Raw genomic sequence first — 16,735 nt, 5'->3', positions numbered from 1 at the left:
AGCCTTCACGGGACCTAGGACCTCCTCTCCCACTTATGCCCAACAAGGCCATCCTCCCCTGCATATACAGCTGGAGCCATGGGTCCCTCCCTAAGTGCTCCCAGGCCGGTGGTTTAGACTCTGGGAGCTCTGGTTGGTTGGTATTGTTGCTCTCCTCATGGGGTCGCAAACCCTTTCAACTCCTTCAGTCTTCTCTCTAACTCCTCCATTGGGAACCCCTTGATCAGTTCAGTGGTTAGCTGTGAGCATCCGCCTCTGAATATGTCAGACTCTTGCAGACCTCTAAGGAGACAGCTATATCAGGCTCCTGTCAGCACACACTTCCTGATATCCACGTCAGCCTCTACCTTTGGTGACTGTATATGGGATGGATACCCAGGTGGAAAGGTCTCCAGACAGCCCCTCCTTCAGTTTCTGTCCCTCACTTTGTCTCCATATTTGCTCCCTTGAGTATTTTGTTATTCCTTCTAAGAAGGACGGAAGTACCCACACTTGGTCTTCCTTGTTCATGAGCTTCATGTGGTCTGTGAGCTGAATCTTGGGTATTTCAAGCTTCTGGGCTAATATCCAATTATCAGTGAGTGTATATCATGTGTGTTCTTTTGTGATTGGGTTATCTCACTCAGGGTGATATTTTCTAGTTCCATCCATTTACCTAAGAATTTCTCGAATTCATTGTTTTAAATAGCTGAGTAATACTCCATTGTGTAAATGTACCACATTTTTTGTATGCATTTCTCTGTTGAAGGACATCTGGGTTCTTTCCAGCTTCTGGCTATTATAAATAAAGCTGCTATGAACATAGTTGAGCATATGTCCTTGTTATATGTTGGAGCATCTTCTGGGTACATGCTCAGGAGTGGTATAGCTGGGTCCTCAGGTAATGCTATGTCCAATTTTTTGAGGAACTGCCAGACTGATTTCCAGAGTGGTTGCACCATCTTGCAATCCCACCAACAATGGAGGAGTGTTCCTCTTTCTCCACATCCTCACCAGCATCTACTATCACCTGAGTTTTTGATCTTAGCCATTCTGACTGGTGTGAGGTGGAATCTCAGGGTTGTTTTGATTTGCATTTCCCTGATGACTAAGGATGTTGAACATTCCTTTAGGTACTTCTCGGCCATTCAAGTTTCCTCAGTTGAGAATTCTTTGTTTAGCTCTGTACCCCATTTTTTAAATAGGGTTATTTGGTTGTCTAGAGTCTAATTTCTTGAGTTCTTTGTATATATTGGATATTAGTCCTGTATCGGATGTAGGATTGGTAAAGATCTTTTCCCAATCTGTTGGTTTGCTTTTTGTCCTATTGACAGTGTCCTTTGCCTTATAGAAGCTTTGCAATTTTATGAGGTCCCATTTGTCACTTCTTGCTCTTAGAGCATAAGCTATTGGTGCTTTTCCCCTGTGCCTAGGTATTTGAGGGTCTTTCCCACCTTCTCTTCTATTAGTTTCAGTGTATCTGGTTTTATGTGGAGGTCCTTTATCCACTTGGACTTGAGGTTTGTACAAGGAGATAAGAATGGATCGATTTGCATTCTTCTACATGCTGACCTCTAGTTGAACCAGCACCATTTGTTGAAAATGCTGTCCTTTTTCCAGTGGATGTCCTTTTAGATTTTTTGTCAAAGATCAAGTGACCATAGGTGTGTGGGTTCATTTCTGGGTCTTCAATTCTATTTCATCGATCTTCTTGCCTGTCTCTGTACCAATACCATGCTGTTTTTATCACTATTGCTCTGTAGTGCAGTTTGAGGTCAGGGATTGTGATTCCCACAGAAGTTCTTTTATTGTTGACAATAGTTCTCGATATCCTGGGTTTTTAGTTATTCCAAATGAATTTGCAAATTGCTCTTTCTAACTTCGTGAAGAATTGAGTTGGAATTTTGATGGGGATTGCATTGAATCTGTAGATTACTTTTGGCAAGATGGCTACTGATTTGTTTGAGTTGATTTTATATCCAGCCACTTTGCTGAAGTTGTTTATCAGGTTTAGGAGTTCCCTGATGGAAGTTTTAGGGTCACTTAAGTATCCTATCATATCATCTGCAAATAGTGAAATTTTGACTTCTTCCTTTCCTATTTGTATACCTTTTACTTCCTTTCGTTGTCTAATTGCTCTGGCTAGGACTTCCAGTACTATATTGAATAGGTAGGATGAGAATGGGCAGCCCTGCCTAGTTCCTGATTTTAGTGGAATTGCTTCAAATTTCTCTCCATTTAGTTTGATGTTGGCTACTGGCTTTCTGTATATTGCTTTTACTGTGTTTAGGTATGGTCCTTGAATTCCTGATCTTTCCAAGACTTTTACCATAAAGGGATGTTGAATTTTGTCAAATGCTTTCTCAGCATCTAGTGAGATGATCATGTGGTTTTTTCTTTGAGTTTGTTTATATAGTGGATTACATTGATGGATTTCCGAATATTGAACTATCTCTGCATTCCTGGGATAAAGCCTACTTGATCATGATGGATGATTGTTTTGGTGTTTTCTTGGATTCCATTTGCGAGAATTTTATTGAGTATTTTTGCATTGATATTCATAAGGGAGATTGGTCTGAAGTTCTCTTTCTTTGTTGAGTCTTTGTGAGGTTTAGATATTAGTGTGATTGTAGCTTCATAGAATGAATTAGGTAGTGTTCCTTCTGTTTCTATTTTGTGGAGTAGTTTGAAGAGAATTGGTATTAGGTCTTCCTTGAGGGTTTGATAGAATTCTGCACTAAAACCATCTGGGCTTTTTTTGGTGGGGAGACTTTTAATGACTACTGTTATTTCTTTAGGGGTTATGGGACTGTTTAGATGGTTTATCTGCTCCTGATTTATCTTTGGCACCTAGTATCTGTCTAGAAAGTTGTTCATTTCACCCAGATTTTCCAGTTTTGTTGAGTATAGTCTTTTGTAGTAGGATCTGATGATTTTTTTGAATTTCCTCAGTTTCTTTTGTTATGTCTTCCTTTTCAGTTCTGATTTTATTCATTTCGATACTGTCTTTGTACCCTCTGGTTAATCTGGCTAAGGGTTTATCTATCTTGTTGACATTCTCAAAAGAGCCAACTCCTGGTTTTGTTGATATTTTGTATAGTTCTTTCTGTTTCTACTTGGTTGGTTTCAGCCCTGAGTTTGTTTATTTCCTGCTGTCTACTCCTGTTGGGTGTATTTGCCTCTTTTTGTTCTAGAGCTTTCAGGTGTGCTGTCAAGTTGTTAGTGTATGCTCTCTCCAGTTTCTTTTTGTAGGCACTTAGAACTATGAGTTTCCCTCTTAGCACTGCTTTCATGGAGTCCCACAAGTTTTGGTATGATGTGTCCTCATTTTCATTAAATTTTAAAAAGTCTTTAATTTCTTTATTTCTTCTTTGACCAAGTCATCATTGAGCAGAGCATTGTTCAGTTTCCACTTGTATGTGGGCTTTCCATTGTTTTTGTCATTATTGAAGACCAGCCTTAGTCCGTGGTGATCTAATAGGATGCAAGGGGTTATTTCAATCTTTTTGTATTTGTTGAGGCCTGTTTTGTGACCAATTATATGGTCAATTTTGGAGAAGGTACCATGAGGTACTGAGAAAAAGGTATATTCCTTTGTTTTAGGATGAAATGTTCTATAGATACCTGTTAAATCCATTTGATTCATAACTTCTGTTAATTTCAATGTGTCTCTGTTTAGTTTCTGTTTCCATGATCTGTCCATTGCTGAGAGTGGGGTGTTTAAATCCCCAGGTATTATTGTGTGAGGTGCAATGTATGCTTTGAGCTTTAGTAAAGTTTCTTTTATGTATATGGGTGCCCTTGCATTTGGAGCATAGATGTTCAGAATTGAGAGTTCATTTTGGTAGATTTTTCCTTTGAGGAGTATGAAGTGTCCTTCCTTATCTTTTTTGATTACTTTTGGTTTAAAGTCGATTTTATTTGAAATTAAAATGGCTACTCCAGCTTGTTTCTTGAGACCATTTCCTTGGAAGATTGTTTTTTATCCTTTTACTCTCGGTAGTGTCTGTGTTTTTCATTGAGATGCGTTTCCTGTATGCAGCAAAATTCTGGGTTCTGTTTATGTATCCATTCTGATAGCCTACGTCTTTTTATTGGAGAATTGAGTTTGTTGATGTTAAGAGATATTAAGGAAAAATGATTGTTGCTTCCTGTTATTTTTGTTATTAGAGGTAGAATTATGTTTGTGTAGCTATCTTCTTTGAGAGTTGTTGGAAGATTACTTCCTTACTTTTTCTAGGTTATAGTTTCCCTCCTTGTGTTGGAGTTTTCTATCAATTATCCTTTGAAGTGCTGGATTTGTGGGAAGATATTGTATAAATTTCATTTTGTCATGGTATATCTTGGTTTCTCCATCTATAGTGATTGAGTGTTTTGCTAGGAATAGTAGTCTGGGCTGGCATTTGTGTTCTCTTAGAGTCTGTATGATATCTATCCAGGATATTCTGACTTTTATAGTCTCTGGTGAGAAGTCTGGTGTAATTCTTATAGGTCTGCCTTTATATGTTACCTTACCTTTTTCCCTTTCTGCTTTTAGTATTTTTTCTTTGTTTTGTGCATTTGATATTTTGATTATTATGTGACAGGAGGTATTTCTTTTCTGGTGTAGTCTATTTGGAGTTCTGTAGGCTTCTTGTATATTCATGGACATCTCTTTCTTTAGGTTAGGGAAGTTTCCTTCTGTAGTTTTGTTGAAGATATTTACTGGCCCTTTAAGTTGGGGATCTTCACTCTCATCTATACCTATTATCCTTAGGTTTGGCCTTCTCATTGTGTCCTGGATTTCCTGGATGTTTTGGGTTAGGAGCTTTTTTCATTTTTCATTTTCATTTTCCATGGTATCTTCTGCACATGAGATTCTTTCTTCTATCTCTTGTATTCTGTTGGTGATGCTTGCATCTATGACTCCTGATCTCTTTCCTAGGTTTTCTATCTCCAGGATAGTCTCCCTTTGAGATTTCTTTAGTGTTTCTACTTCCATTTTTAGGTCCTGAATGGTTTTTTAATTCCTTCACCTGTTTAGTTATGTTTTCTTGCAGTTCTTTAAGGGATTTTTGTGTTTCCTCTTTAAGGGCTTCTACCTGTTTACCTGTGTTCTCCTGTACTACTACTACTACTACTACTACTACTACTACTTCTCCTCCTTCTTCTTCTTCTTCTTCTTCTTCTTCTTCTTCTTCTTCTTCTTCTTCTTCTTCTTCTTCTTCTTCTTCTTCTTCTTCTTCTTTTTTTCGAGACAGGGTTTCTCTGTATAGCCTGGGCTGTCCTGGACTCACTCTGTAGACCAGGCTGGGCCTTGAACTCAGAAATCTGCCTGCCTCTGCCTCCCAAGTGCTGGGATTAAAGAAGTGCGCCACCACTGCCTGGCTTCTTCTTCATTTTTAGGTCCCAGATGGTTTTGTTTAATTCCTTTACCTGTTTCGTTGTGTGTGTGTGTGTGTGTGGTTTTTTTTTTTTTAGTTCTTTAAGGGATTTTTTGTGTTTCCTCTTTAAGAGCTTCTACCTGTTTACCTATGTTTGCCTGTACTTCTTTAAGGGAGTTATTTTTGTCCTTCTTAAAATCCTCTATCATCATCATGAGAAGTGATTTTAATCTGAATCCTGCTTTTCCGGCATGATAGGGTGTCCAGGGCTTGCTATGGTGGGAGAACTGGGTTCTGATGATGCCAAGTAGCTTTGGTTTCTGTTGCTTATGTTCTTGCACTTGCCTTTTGCCATCTGGTTAACTCTAGTGCTACCTGCACTCACTGTCTGACTGCAGTCTGTCTTTTGAGTTATCTTGCTTATGTCAGAACTCCTCAGAGTTCAGATATCTCTGCGATCCTAAGTTCCTGGGTGGAAGAACTGCTGGGACTCAGGCTGCCTCTGGGATCCTGAAATTCTGCTTTTCTAAGTGCAGTGGTTCCTCTAGGATAGCTCAGGATTTACTGTCCTCGGGAGCAGACCAGTTAGGTGCTCGCTGCTCTGCAGTGACTCCTCTAGAATGGCTCAGGATATGGTGTCTTCAGAGGAACAGACCAGCTAGGTGTCTACCCCAGCCAAAAGATCAAGGGAGGGCCAGAAGGGGAGTGGTATTCCGGAGAGGCAGGGTTTGGCCGGCTGATGGGTCCTGAGTGCCCCCTGGCTCCCAGTTATAACTCTGGGGCATAGGGTAATGGGAGAGGGTTCTTACCTGCTGCTCTGAGTGCTGTGGCTCCTCTAGGATGTCTCAGGTATGGTGTCTTCATGGGAGCAGACCAGCTAGGTGTCTGCCCCAGCCAAAAGGACCACGAGAGGGCTCAAACTGGGTTTTACTTATATTCATCCCACTTTTTTTGCTGTTCTTTTTTTTGTTTGTTTGTTTTTTGTTTTTTGTTTTTTTGAGACAGAGTTTCTCTGTGTAGTCCTGGCCGACCTGGAACTCACTCTGTAGACCAGGCTGGCCTCAAACTCAGAAATCCGCCTGCCTCTGCCTCCCAAGTGCTGGGATTAAAGGTGTGCGCCACCACTGCCTGTCTCATCCCACTATTTTTATTTCTAGGAGAAAAATGAAAAAATAAGAAGCCTAGAATCCAATATCAACACAGAACATGAGAAAATTTGTTTTGCTTTTGAAAAAGCAAAGAAAATTCATCTTGAACAACATAAAGAAATGGAAAAACAGATTGAACAAGTAATGTATTCTTTATTATATTCTAACCTAAAATTCCTCATGTTCCAAAGAAGAAACAAAGGCTTAGAAATTACTACAAGACCTGCCCTAAGGATCTCACTCATGAGAAGGTGGAGATGGAAGGATCTCTGGGCCGTGCTAACAAGGCCGTCAAGCAGCGCCTAACCCTGTGGATGCTCCAGTTCTTCATGTAAAATAACATAAATCTGTGTATAACTTCTCTCTACATTCTTTAAATATTTGTAGTTTACTTATGATAGCTAATTCAATGGAAATACTATATAAGTAGTTACTATGCTTCATTTAGGAAATAATCATAATAGTCAGTACAGATAAATGTTTTCAAATATTCTCATTGTGTAGTGTTTGCATACACAGATCGCACAACACTTTGATATGGAAAACCATTATATATATGTATATGTATATGTATAATAGGGAATGACTGGATAATATATGTATACACACATATAAAGCAGACATAATTTTAAGCAACTACATTGCACTAAATGTTTTGTGTTTGAATTATTCATGTTCAGAATCATGACTTTTTTGTAAGCTTTATTATAATATAAAATATTTTCCACTTTAGGATATTATTTTATTTTGATTTGAGATAGTTTGAGATTAAAGTGCATGCTGCACTGACATGAGGATCCAAGTTTGGGTCTCCATTACCCACACAGAAAGCCAAGCATCAGTAGTGCCAATGCTAGCAGGTAGATCCCTGGAATTTAGTAGCTACCCAGCCTAGTGCATCATTAAACTGGGTTCAGCAAAAGAGAAAGTTTACTTTCACAAAAAGTAAACTGGTAGAAAATAGAGGGAAGACCTCTGGACTCCTTACATGTATACACACACACCCAGGGTGGGGGGAGGGAGTAGTCAAACAGATAATAATAATAATATTTTTTTAAAAGTTTGCTTTTACCAGTTTTTGGTTAAATTGTGGAGAATACGAATTTTTTACTTTGGCCTGGAAAGATGGCTCAGAGGTTAAGAGTGCTGGCTGCTCTTTCAGAGGTTCTGGGTTCAATTCCCAGCAACCACATAGTGGCTCATAACCATCTATAATGAGATCTGATCCCTTCTTCTGGCCTGAAGGCATACATGCAGGCAGAATACTGTATAAATAATATTTTTTTTAAAAAAGAGAATTTTTATTTTTCAGAAAAGTGTAAATTTGAACTTAATATAGTGGTGCACACCTGTGATCCCTAGCACTTGAGAAGTTAAGGGAGAAGACTGTAATAAGCCCTAGAGCAGTCTGGTTTACTTAGAGGGTCAGCCTAACCTAAAGCAAGACTAAGACCTGGGTCTCAACACATGCACATCATTAGATTTCTGATAAAAGCAGAATTAACCCACTTTAAATTTGTAAAGATTTATATATATTTATCTTACATTATATGTGTTTTGCGTGCTTTCTGTGTGTGCACCATGTATATGCCTGCTGCCCACAGTTCACAGTGAGGTTTCAGATCCCTTGAAATGGGAGTTACAGATGATTCTGAGTCACAAACCTGGGTCCTCTGCAGGAGCAATAAGTGCTCTGAGTCTCTGGGCCATATCTCCAGGTGGAATGCTAAGGCAAGTTTGCTGTCAGTCTAAGCATAGCTTGTGTTTCAGAGTGGACCCAGTCTCAAAAGCTAAAACTGATAAAGGGTGAAGAGAGAGAGAAAATTTTTGATGTCTTTGTAAGAGACTAGCTACTGAAATGAAAATAAGCTTATCCTACTAACAAGAAGTCCTTCTAGGTGACTCGATCTAGGTAAACTCTTAAATATGTTCATAAATAGAATTGTATAAAGGATGCTGTTTTAACATTGTTGCAGTAATCAAAGCAGAGAGTGCAGATATTGGTATGATCTTATACATTTCAAGACAGAAAATTGTATTCCATATCGTTGGTGATACATACTTAATGAAAGCATAAAAATGGGCCAGTGAATGATAATGACCAATGGAAGAAAGGGGAAAGAGATAGGCATATGATTTAATTTTTTAAATTAGAAAAACTCATGGAAATTTCTAAAATGCAAAAATTTGCATACTTTCAAATACATTTATGTTTAAAGTGTTTCCAGTGTTTTTTAAAATGTAATATGAAAACTCTGCTTTTATACTTAGCTTGAAACTCAGCTAGAGAAAAGAGACCAACAATTTAAAGAACAAGAAAAGACTATGTCCATTTTGCAACAAGATATACTGTGTAAACAACATCACCTTGAATCACTAGATAGACTCTTGACGGAAAATAAAGTGGTAAGGGCTTACATCTTAAGTTTATGTTTCTGTAACATAAATTTAATAAATTCTCAATATTTATTTGCAATCTTAACTATATAATTTTTTACCCAAATTTATTTACAGGAAATGGAAAAAGAAAATATGAAGAAAGATGAAGCTTTAAAAGCATTGCAGATTCATGTATCTGAAGAAACAATCAAGGCTAGTATAGTTGTATACTTTCTGTATTTTTGTATGCGCATGCTTGTGTGAGTGTGTATGTGTGTGTTTTGTGTGTGTGTATGTGTGTGTGCACGTGCATGTATACCTTTCTGGTAAATTATTAAAATTGTAATGTATAAAAGTCAATTATAGGATTGGGAAGATGGCTTAGTGGTTGAGAGAGTGTACTGTTGTTGAATAGGCCCTGAATTTAGCTCCAGCTGCCTGTCGGTCAGTGACAATGGCCTGTAGCTCCAGTGTCAGGGGATTCCATCCCTTTTTGGTCTCATAGTACACACAAAGGTATTTTTAAATATTTTATTTTTATCTATAGTTGCAGCTCATTAATGTTACCAATGAGAAATAATGCAGGAGGAGGGCTCATATGCACACACATCTTCCCCTACAGACACAAATATAATTTAAGCAACCTTAAATTTCTGTCTTTTTGTTTTGTTTTGTTTTGTTTTTCGAGACAGAGTTTCTCTGTGTAGTCCTGGCTGTCCTGGAACTCACTCTGTAGACCAGGCTGGCCTCGAACTCAGAAATCTGCCTGCCTCTGCCTCCCAAGTGCTGGGATTAAAGGCATTCGCCACCACCACCCAGCCACAGTCTTATTTTTTGAGATAGGTTATCTTGCCACTTAACATAACATTTAATAAATGTTATGTTAATATGTTAAGCTCCTGGAGCTTGCCACTTGAGCTATTTTGCCTCTTGTGTGAGCTTCAGTGATGTGCCTGTCTCTGCCTCTTGATACTAGAATTACACACACGTGCGTGCTGACACTGCTGACTTCCTACGTAGTGCTAGAGTCTGACCTGTGACCTCAGTGTTTGCTGTGTAGGCACTCTATTGAACGAGCTGTCTCCTCAGCCCAGCAGTTACACGTTTATTTATTGTTATGGAGCTGGGCTTACTCAGATTCACCATGACCATAAATAAGTTTTAGCAAGAAGAGGCTTTTTCTTTTAGATACTGGCATCCATTATGGGGCCAGAACTGCACATATGATGTAGCACCTAGCCATATCAGCCTGAGGTTTATAAAAGCAAAAACCACAGATTGTATGTATTCTATGTGTAGGCAGGGTCTAACTTTAACATGTATGACTTGCAGTTGTCCTGGTCAGCTTTTTAAGCAGAGTAAGCAAGAGTCAGCTTTTGATTATAAAAGTTAGAATAGCAGTTCGTTATGACCTACTACTCACTATCTTGTTAGAACACCAAATTTTATAAGATCAGTTAATTTAAAAATAGTTTTCAGTGTCTGGGAAATGGGCTGCTAGGGTGCAACCTGTTAAAGTTAGAGGCTTACATGTTAGAGGCATTGTTTGCTTTTCAGTTTCTAAACTTTAAATGTAATATTAACCATCATACCATAGTTACTCCTATATCATTCAACAACCTAACATTTCCTGTCATGTCAGTTTATTACAGATGTAATAGTAAACTTTATTTTAAAAATTAGTATGCAGGTCAAGCATAGTAGCCCTGCCTTTAATCCTAGCACTTGGGAGAAGAGTCTAGAAGATTGCCAAAGATTGAGGCTAACCTGGTCTATATGGTGAGTTTCAGGTCAGCTAAGGCTCCAGAGTAGTACCTTGTTTCAAAAAGCCAAGGGGAAAAAAGGTAAATAACCTTGTGTGTAAGGTTGCAGGCATGAAACTATTGGATTAAATAATATGCCATAGCTGTTAAAACTCCTGGTTTTTATTAAATCACCTAAAACATCTAAGCAGTGTTTTATGTTTTTGTTTTGTTTGTTTGTTTTTGGTTTTTTGGTTTTTCGAGACAGGGTTAGTGTTTTATATGTTAATGGCCAGATAAGAGATATGAACTCAGAAAATGAATGAGAGTCATACATTGGATATTTTTCTCTTGGTGACTTTCAAAGAACTTTTTATTGGTTCTTTGTGAATTTCATCTCATGTACTCCACTCCCATTCTTCTTCCCCTCCCCCCCTCACACCTGCACTCCATCCTTGCAACCTCTCCCTCAACAGGAGAAAAAAATCTCATTGTGGAATCTGTAGTGTGTCATACAGTATACTCTTTTGTCCACACTTCTTTGTTTTGGTTTTTCGAGACAGGGTTTCTCTGTGTAGCCCTGGCTGTCCTGGAACTCACTCTGTAGACCAGACTGGCCTCGAACTCAGAAATCCGCCTGCCTCTGCCTCCCAAGTGCTGGGATTAAAGAAGTGCGCCACACTTCTTTGCTTTTAAATGTTCATTGTTATGGGTTGTCGTTCTGGTATGAGGCCTCTGGCTTCTGTTACATTATCAATACTGGAGCCTCATGTCTGTGTCATGGATATCCTGTAATTTTGGATCTATAAGACTGGCCTCTTTACACACTCCAGCAATTCGTGACAGGGTAGATGTTGGGGAGGGCCAATTCAAAGCCTTGGATCTGGACCTGAGAGGTGTCTGAGCTGGCCAGCCCACCAGCTCTCCTGCACCCAGAGCGCTGGGGTAAGGTCTCCTGTCTTGCTCCTGACTGGCCCATCCAGTGCATCAGCCAGCAGAGGGCAGAGCCAGCTCTCCCTCTCTCTTTCCCTTGGGGCTGGCTCATCACTCCCATGCCATCAGGACCATCTCTACTGTGCTGATTTGTAGAACCTGCTCTCCGAAGTGCTAGGTGAGGGGCTGGGCAGGCTTTCCTGCTCTCATGCCCCTGGGCTGCCTTATCCACCACCTCCATAACCAGGGCCAACTCTATCCTGTTGCCCAGGCTAGGTACAGGGCCTACTCTCAGGAGTGTTAGAGAAGGTGAAGGACAACCAGCTCTCCTGTTTTCATAACCCCAGGGCCAGGTCTCCTGCCTGCTGCAGGGGAGAGGGGTGAAGAGAGTATCTCTCCCTCATCCATGCTACTGCATGGAAGATAAGTAGGGGGACCAGTTCTCCTACAGTCAGACCCTCAGGGCCAGTTTACTTGCAAATTCTATAACTAGGGCCAGCTGTCTGTGCTTCTGGGTGACATGCAGGCCCATTTACCAGATTACTGAAGCTGGCTAGGGATGGGGTCAGCTCTCTTGATCTCATGACCTCAGGGTCAGTTCTCCAATGATGCCAAGGTTTGGGGTGGGGCCAGTTCTGCACACCCCCTCAAACATCAACATGTCCCTGGGCAGCAGCCCAGATTAGGGACATCTGCATAGCCTTTGGTGCTAACAAACCCTTGCTATTGCAGGGGTGTGGCCCCTGGTAACATCACAGACTAGGATCCCACTATGGTCCCAGGTGGCATCACTGGCTACTCACATCAGACTGTTCCGTACTACCTTCAAGTTTCCAGTTCTGCCTCTCCTCATTGTTCCAACATCCTTCTGTTTGTATTTATTTCTCCCCCACTTATTTACTCCTCTTAGTGGCACTCAGGGTCTCTGCATGTCTGAGGACATCTCAGGAGTGTTCTCAGGAGTGCTGTCCCCAGCCAGTGTATTATGGCACCAGACAGGGGTCCTCTTGGGCATAGTCTGTCACCCAGGCCTGCAAGCACTGGGCTGGTGGTCATCTCAGGCTTGCTCCTTGCTCAGGCCCACCTGTGTGGCACCATGCCAGGATCATGTACTGAGCTCACCCCTGCCTAGGACCTTCTGATTCTTCTGGTCTCTAGATTCTTCTCATCTCTGGTTTGCTGCTGCCTAGCCAAGTGGCTCCAGGCTCCAGCTCACTCCCTGCCCTGGAAGTCCATCTGGGCCTGCACATCACTGGACTGGTGGTCTCAGGCTTGCTTTTCTCAGTGAATGTTAGGCTTCTAATCATTTAGATGTGTACAGGTTAGAACACAGAACCTAGGCATGGCCTCTCTCCTGGCTGCCACTTACTGACACAAATGTGACACAGCAGGCACACCTGCAAAGGGCAGCCCTTTGTTTAAAGGAGTTTTTTTTTTTTTTCTTTTAAAGGTTTATTTATTTTATGTATTCACCATTGCTCTCTTCAGACATACCAGAAGAGGGCATCAGATCCCATTAAAGATGGTTGTGAGCCACCATGTGGTTGCTGGGATTTGAACTCAGGACCTCTGGAAGAGCAGTCAGTGCTCTTAACCACTGAGCCATCTCTCCAGCTTAAAGGAGTTTTCATTTGAGGAAAAATAAACATGTGAAAGAAATGTAGAAGCAAAATTCCTTTGTTCATGTATAATAAATAATTTTAACGTGGAATATTGGTAGCAATAAAATAAAAGTCTAGGATCCTCTGTGATTATGCCATTTTACCTTTTTTTTTTTACAACTTTATTCAAATTCTTTTTGTATAACTCAATTTGCTAATTGCGAGACTAATATCAACTGTGTGTAGGAAAGTTAAAACTATCAGTTTAAAGTTGTATTTTAAGAGTATAATCAGTGAGAGCTAACAGGTTGATGCGACACTCCTCAGTGTTCAGCCCGTTGCCAAGTGTGAGCGAAGCCCTGTGCTTGATTATGTAGCACCGACACAAAGAGATAAAGTCTGAACAGGTAACAAAGTCCCACAGAGAAAACAAGTATGTTTCTTATCAATAAAATACATTGTTGAAAAGATGCTCCTTAGTTTTTGAGATTATATTTGTTTCTTTTCTATTATTTTCTCTTCTGGATTCTGTTCCCCCAACAAAGAAAGTAGACAAATAACCCAGCATTTATGGAGGCTGTATAGCCTCCGATCTTCACTTGATTATCCCGGCCTCGGGTGCCTGAGGAAGTTCTTTGGTTCAACAAGGGCAGTTAATTTTTGTTCTTATTTTATTCATATACAAGTAGTTTGTATACAGTACATGTGTTTCTTTATATGTGATTCAGACTCAAATTCTGTAAAGTAAGAAATATTTTTCTTATATTCATTGGTTTTGCTTGATTTGACCCACAAAATAATTCAAAGAATAGTACAAGGAGTACTTGTGTATCTCTCACCTAGATACACTGTCCTTGAAGCTATAGCTACACTCATCTCTTCCTCTTCCCACCACATATACATGCATGCTTATGTGTGCACTACACCTTCCATACACATTCTTCCTTTTTGGCCGCCACTTAAGAGAAGGTGTTGTTTTATAATTTCCCAATAATCTAAAAATATTTTTTATAGTCTTAGTGCTGAAAGCATCTGTATTACCTGGGAACTTGTTAGATTTGCAGAATATATAGCCATATTCTATGTTAGTCTTGACACCTTCCTGAAGGTATACTAACTTAGAATTTTTTTCTAAGATCAAACCTTAGGGACCTTGTGTCTGCTGTCCTATTACTGAGCCACATTCTGGCCCTCGGGTCTCATTAGTTTAAGAGGAACATTTATTGGACTGTCTTTGGAGTGTTTGATCCCACACGTGTGTCTGATTCCTCAGTAACCTTATGATAATGGTTTTATCGTCTTGTAATGAATCTTATTTGCGTAATTTGTTGTATTATTATCAGGTATTAATGCTTATTCTCTTGTTTGAGACAGAGAATGTACACATGTTTTTACTTTTCTTTTATTGAGACAGGGTTTCTCTGTGTAGCCCTGGCTGTTCTGTAGATTAAGCTGTCCTTGAACTCAGAGATCTGCCTTCTTTGGCCTTCTTAGTATTGGGATTAAAGGTGTTTATCGGCAAGCTTGGGTAGGTGAAGTGGAAACTTCTGGTTTCTTAGGAAAGATAGTTATGTCAAATGATGTTTTGCTGGAGCACACAGATGAAAGGATGTTGTTCTAAAGCAGGCACAGGAAAGAATGTTTTCCTGAAGCAGACACACATGAAAGGATGTTTTGCTATAGCAGACATGTGAAAGGACTTGTGATGTTTAGAAGGAATATAAATAGGACCCCATAGACAGTAGGAGCTCGAGCATTGGTTTGCTTTGCTCTGCCTTGCTATTGTTTGCTGGTGAAACACATGTGTGTTGGAATTACTTTACATTGTTGAGCTCTGCTTGTGGTGACACCATTGAGAGATACCTGCCAAAGAACTTATTGTGAGGTTCTTGCTGCTTCTTGTCACTACCAGGCCTTGGGCTGGTTGGTGAGCCTAGCAAGTTTCTTCTGGATTGAACTGCCCTTGTTGGTTCATATGTGATGACTGCCAAGTGAACTGGACTGCGGCTGCTGCTCACACGTGGTGTCGTCTGCTGAGAAGACTGCACTGCAGCTGCTGATTAGTAGTGCTGTTTACTGGTGGACTGAACTGCTGATATCCTGACAACAAAGATTGGACTCAGCCTCAGAGAACTATTTCTAAATTGGTCTACTTTCCCTGTGTCCTAATAACTTTTCTTTTCCACTACCTCTAGTGGGTAGTGGGCTAGAGAGGAGGTTGAACACTTATTAAATCAGATTGAGAAAAATGTATGCATACAGGTGGGTTTAATTAGGGGCTAGAGAGATGGTTCTGATTCTCTCCTGCAGATGAACTGCTTTTACAGAGGACTTAAGTTTGGTCCCAGCACCCACATCAGGTAGCTTTGCAACTACCTCTTAACTCTAGTTCCAGGGGGATCTCATACCCTCTTCTAGACTCAGGACACCTGCATAAACCCACACATGCACACACATAGTAAACATTGTTACTAGGACAATTTTTTAAACAAAGATAGTCATTTACAATGGCAGACTTTTGACTGTCAGTAGTTACATAATCAAGCTGAAACAGTCTTTCATAGTCTTTCGTAATGCTGGCTTCAGAATTCTCTTTTAGAAAGAATTACAAGGGTGATTTCATAATGTTGAATAGTATCTGAGAAGAAAATTTCTTTTTTTTTCCTATTCTTGCTGAAATTTCTTTCACAGTTTAAAATGTGACATTATCGTTTAGAGAAAAGGGGTCTTCCCTTGCAGAATAAAAGCTCAAACTGAAAGGAAAGGAACAAGCAAGGTAAGGATCCTATGAACAGATGGGATACACAGGTGTGGTTATGTATGTATAAACCAAGGAACTTGTTTTCTTTTCCCTGCCCCCATCCCCCAGAGTTTCACCATGTAGCCTTGGCTGTCCTGGAACTCACTCTGTAGACCAAGTTGTCCTCAAACTCACAGAGATCCACCTGCTTCTGCTTCCAAAGTGCTGAGATTAAAGATGTGCGCCACCACCGCCCAGCTTGAGTTAGTTTTTAAAAAGTTACTAAATTTGATTTTTTCTTTTATATTTAGATAGCACAAAGCATTTATTTATAAAGTTATTGCTATCTTTAAAAAATACTAAGCAAAGAATTTGGGTTTTTTTTCCTCTGATAAATTTTTTATCTTCTTAATAAACAAGAATTTCCAAATGGTATCATCTTAGCAACATTCATAAGATATTTGTACTTATTTAAGAAATAAACAATGTGTTTACCTTTTTAAGAGAGTGCTTTTGAGTGTCTCCTTGTTATTCTTTCAAATAACCATTCTGTAGATTTGAACCCTTCCATCATCTTACCGCTGACTTTCACAGTGCTTTGCCCTGAACGAACTTACTTTCTTCAGGAGTCTGTTATGTGATTCCTTTTTGTTCCTTGGTTTGCCATGAGGAATGAGTTTTTTCAGTGAATCTTTTCTGTCATACAATTTTATATCCTAAATATAACTATTTTAGAGGTGTAAATTTTACCTAAAATTTTTGATTACTTTGTATGTGTGTTGAGATTGTTTGCAATACTGCACATGTGTGTGTGTTGCAGTATCTGCTTGGTAGAGGACAGAATAACTTT

General features: G+C 39.7%; 1 protein-coding gene and 1 pseudogene across 1 annotated transcript in view; one reads left to right on the top strand and one right to left on the bottom strand.

The window, feature by feature from the left end:
* Ccdc18 (coiled-coil domain containing 18) overlaps positions 1 to 16,735 on the top strand; it is a 99,697-nt gene that overhangs the window by 38,849 nt on the left and 44,113 nt on the right. The window contains exons 14-16 of the mRNA XM_028782388.1: positions 6,500 to 6,631; positions 8,762 to 8,896; positions 9,005 to 9,082. Of these exons, the coding sequence (XP_028638221.1) occupies positions 6,500 to 6,631; positions 8,762 to 8,896; positions 9,005 to 9,082 (345 nt within the window). The remainder of the gene's footprint in view (positions 1 to 6,499; positions 6,632 to 8,761; positions 8,897 to 9,004; positions 9,083 to 16,735) is intronic.
* LOC114633809 lies at positions 12,832 to 12,955 on the bottom strand (annotated as a pseudogene).

Source organism: Grammomys surdaster, unplaced genomic scaffold (genome assembly GCF_004785775.1).
Source record: "Grammomys surdaster isolate TR1022 unplaced genomic scaffold, NIH_TR_1.0 751, whole genome shotgun sequence".
Taxonomy (NCBI): domain Eukaryota; kingdom Metazoa; phylum Chordata; class Mammalia; order Rodentia; family Muridae; genus Grammomys; species Grammomys surdaster.
The sequence above is the reverse complement of the archived record's forward strand: the minus strand, read 5'-3'. Positions and strand labels throughout refer to the sequence as shown.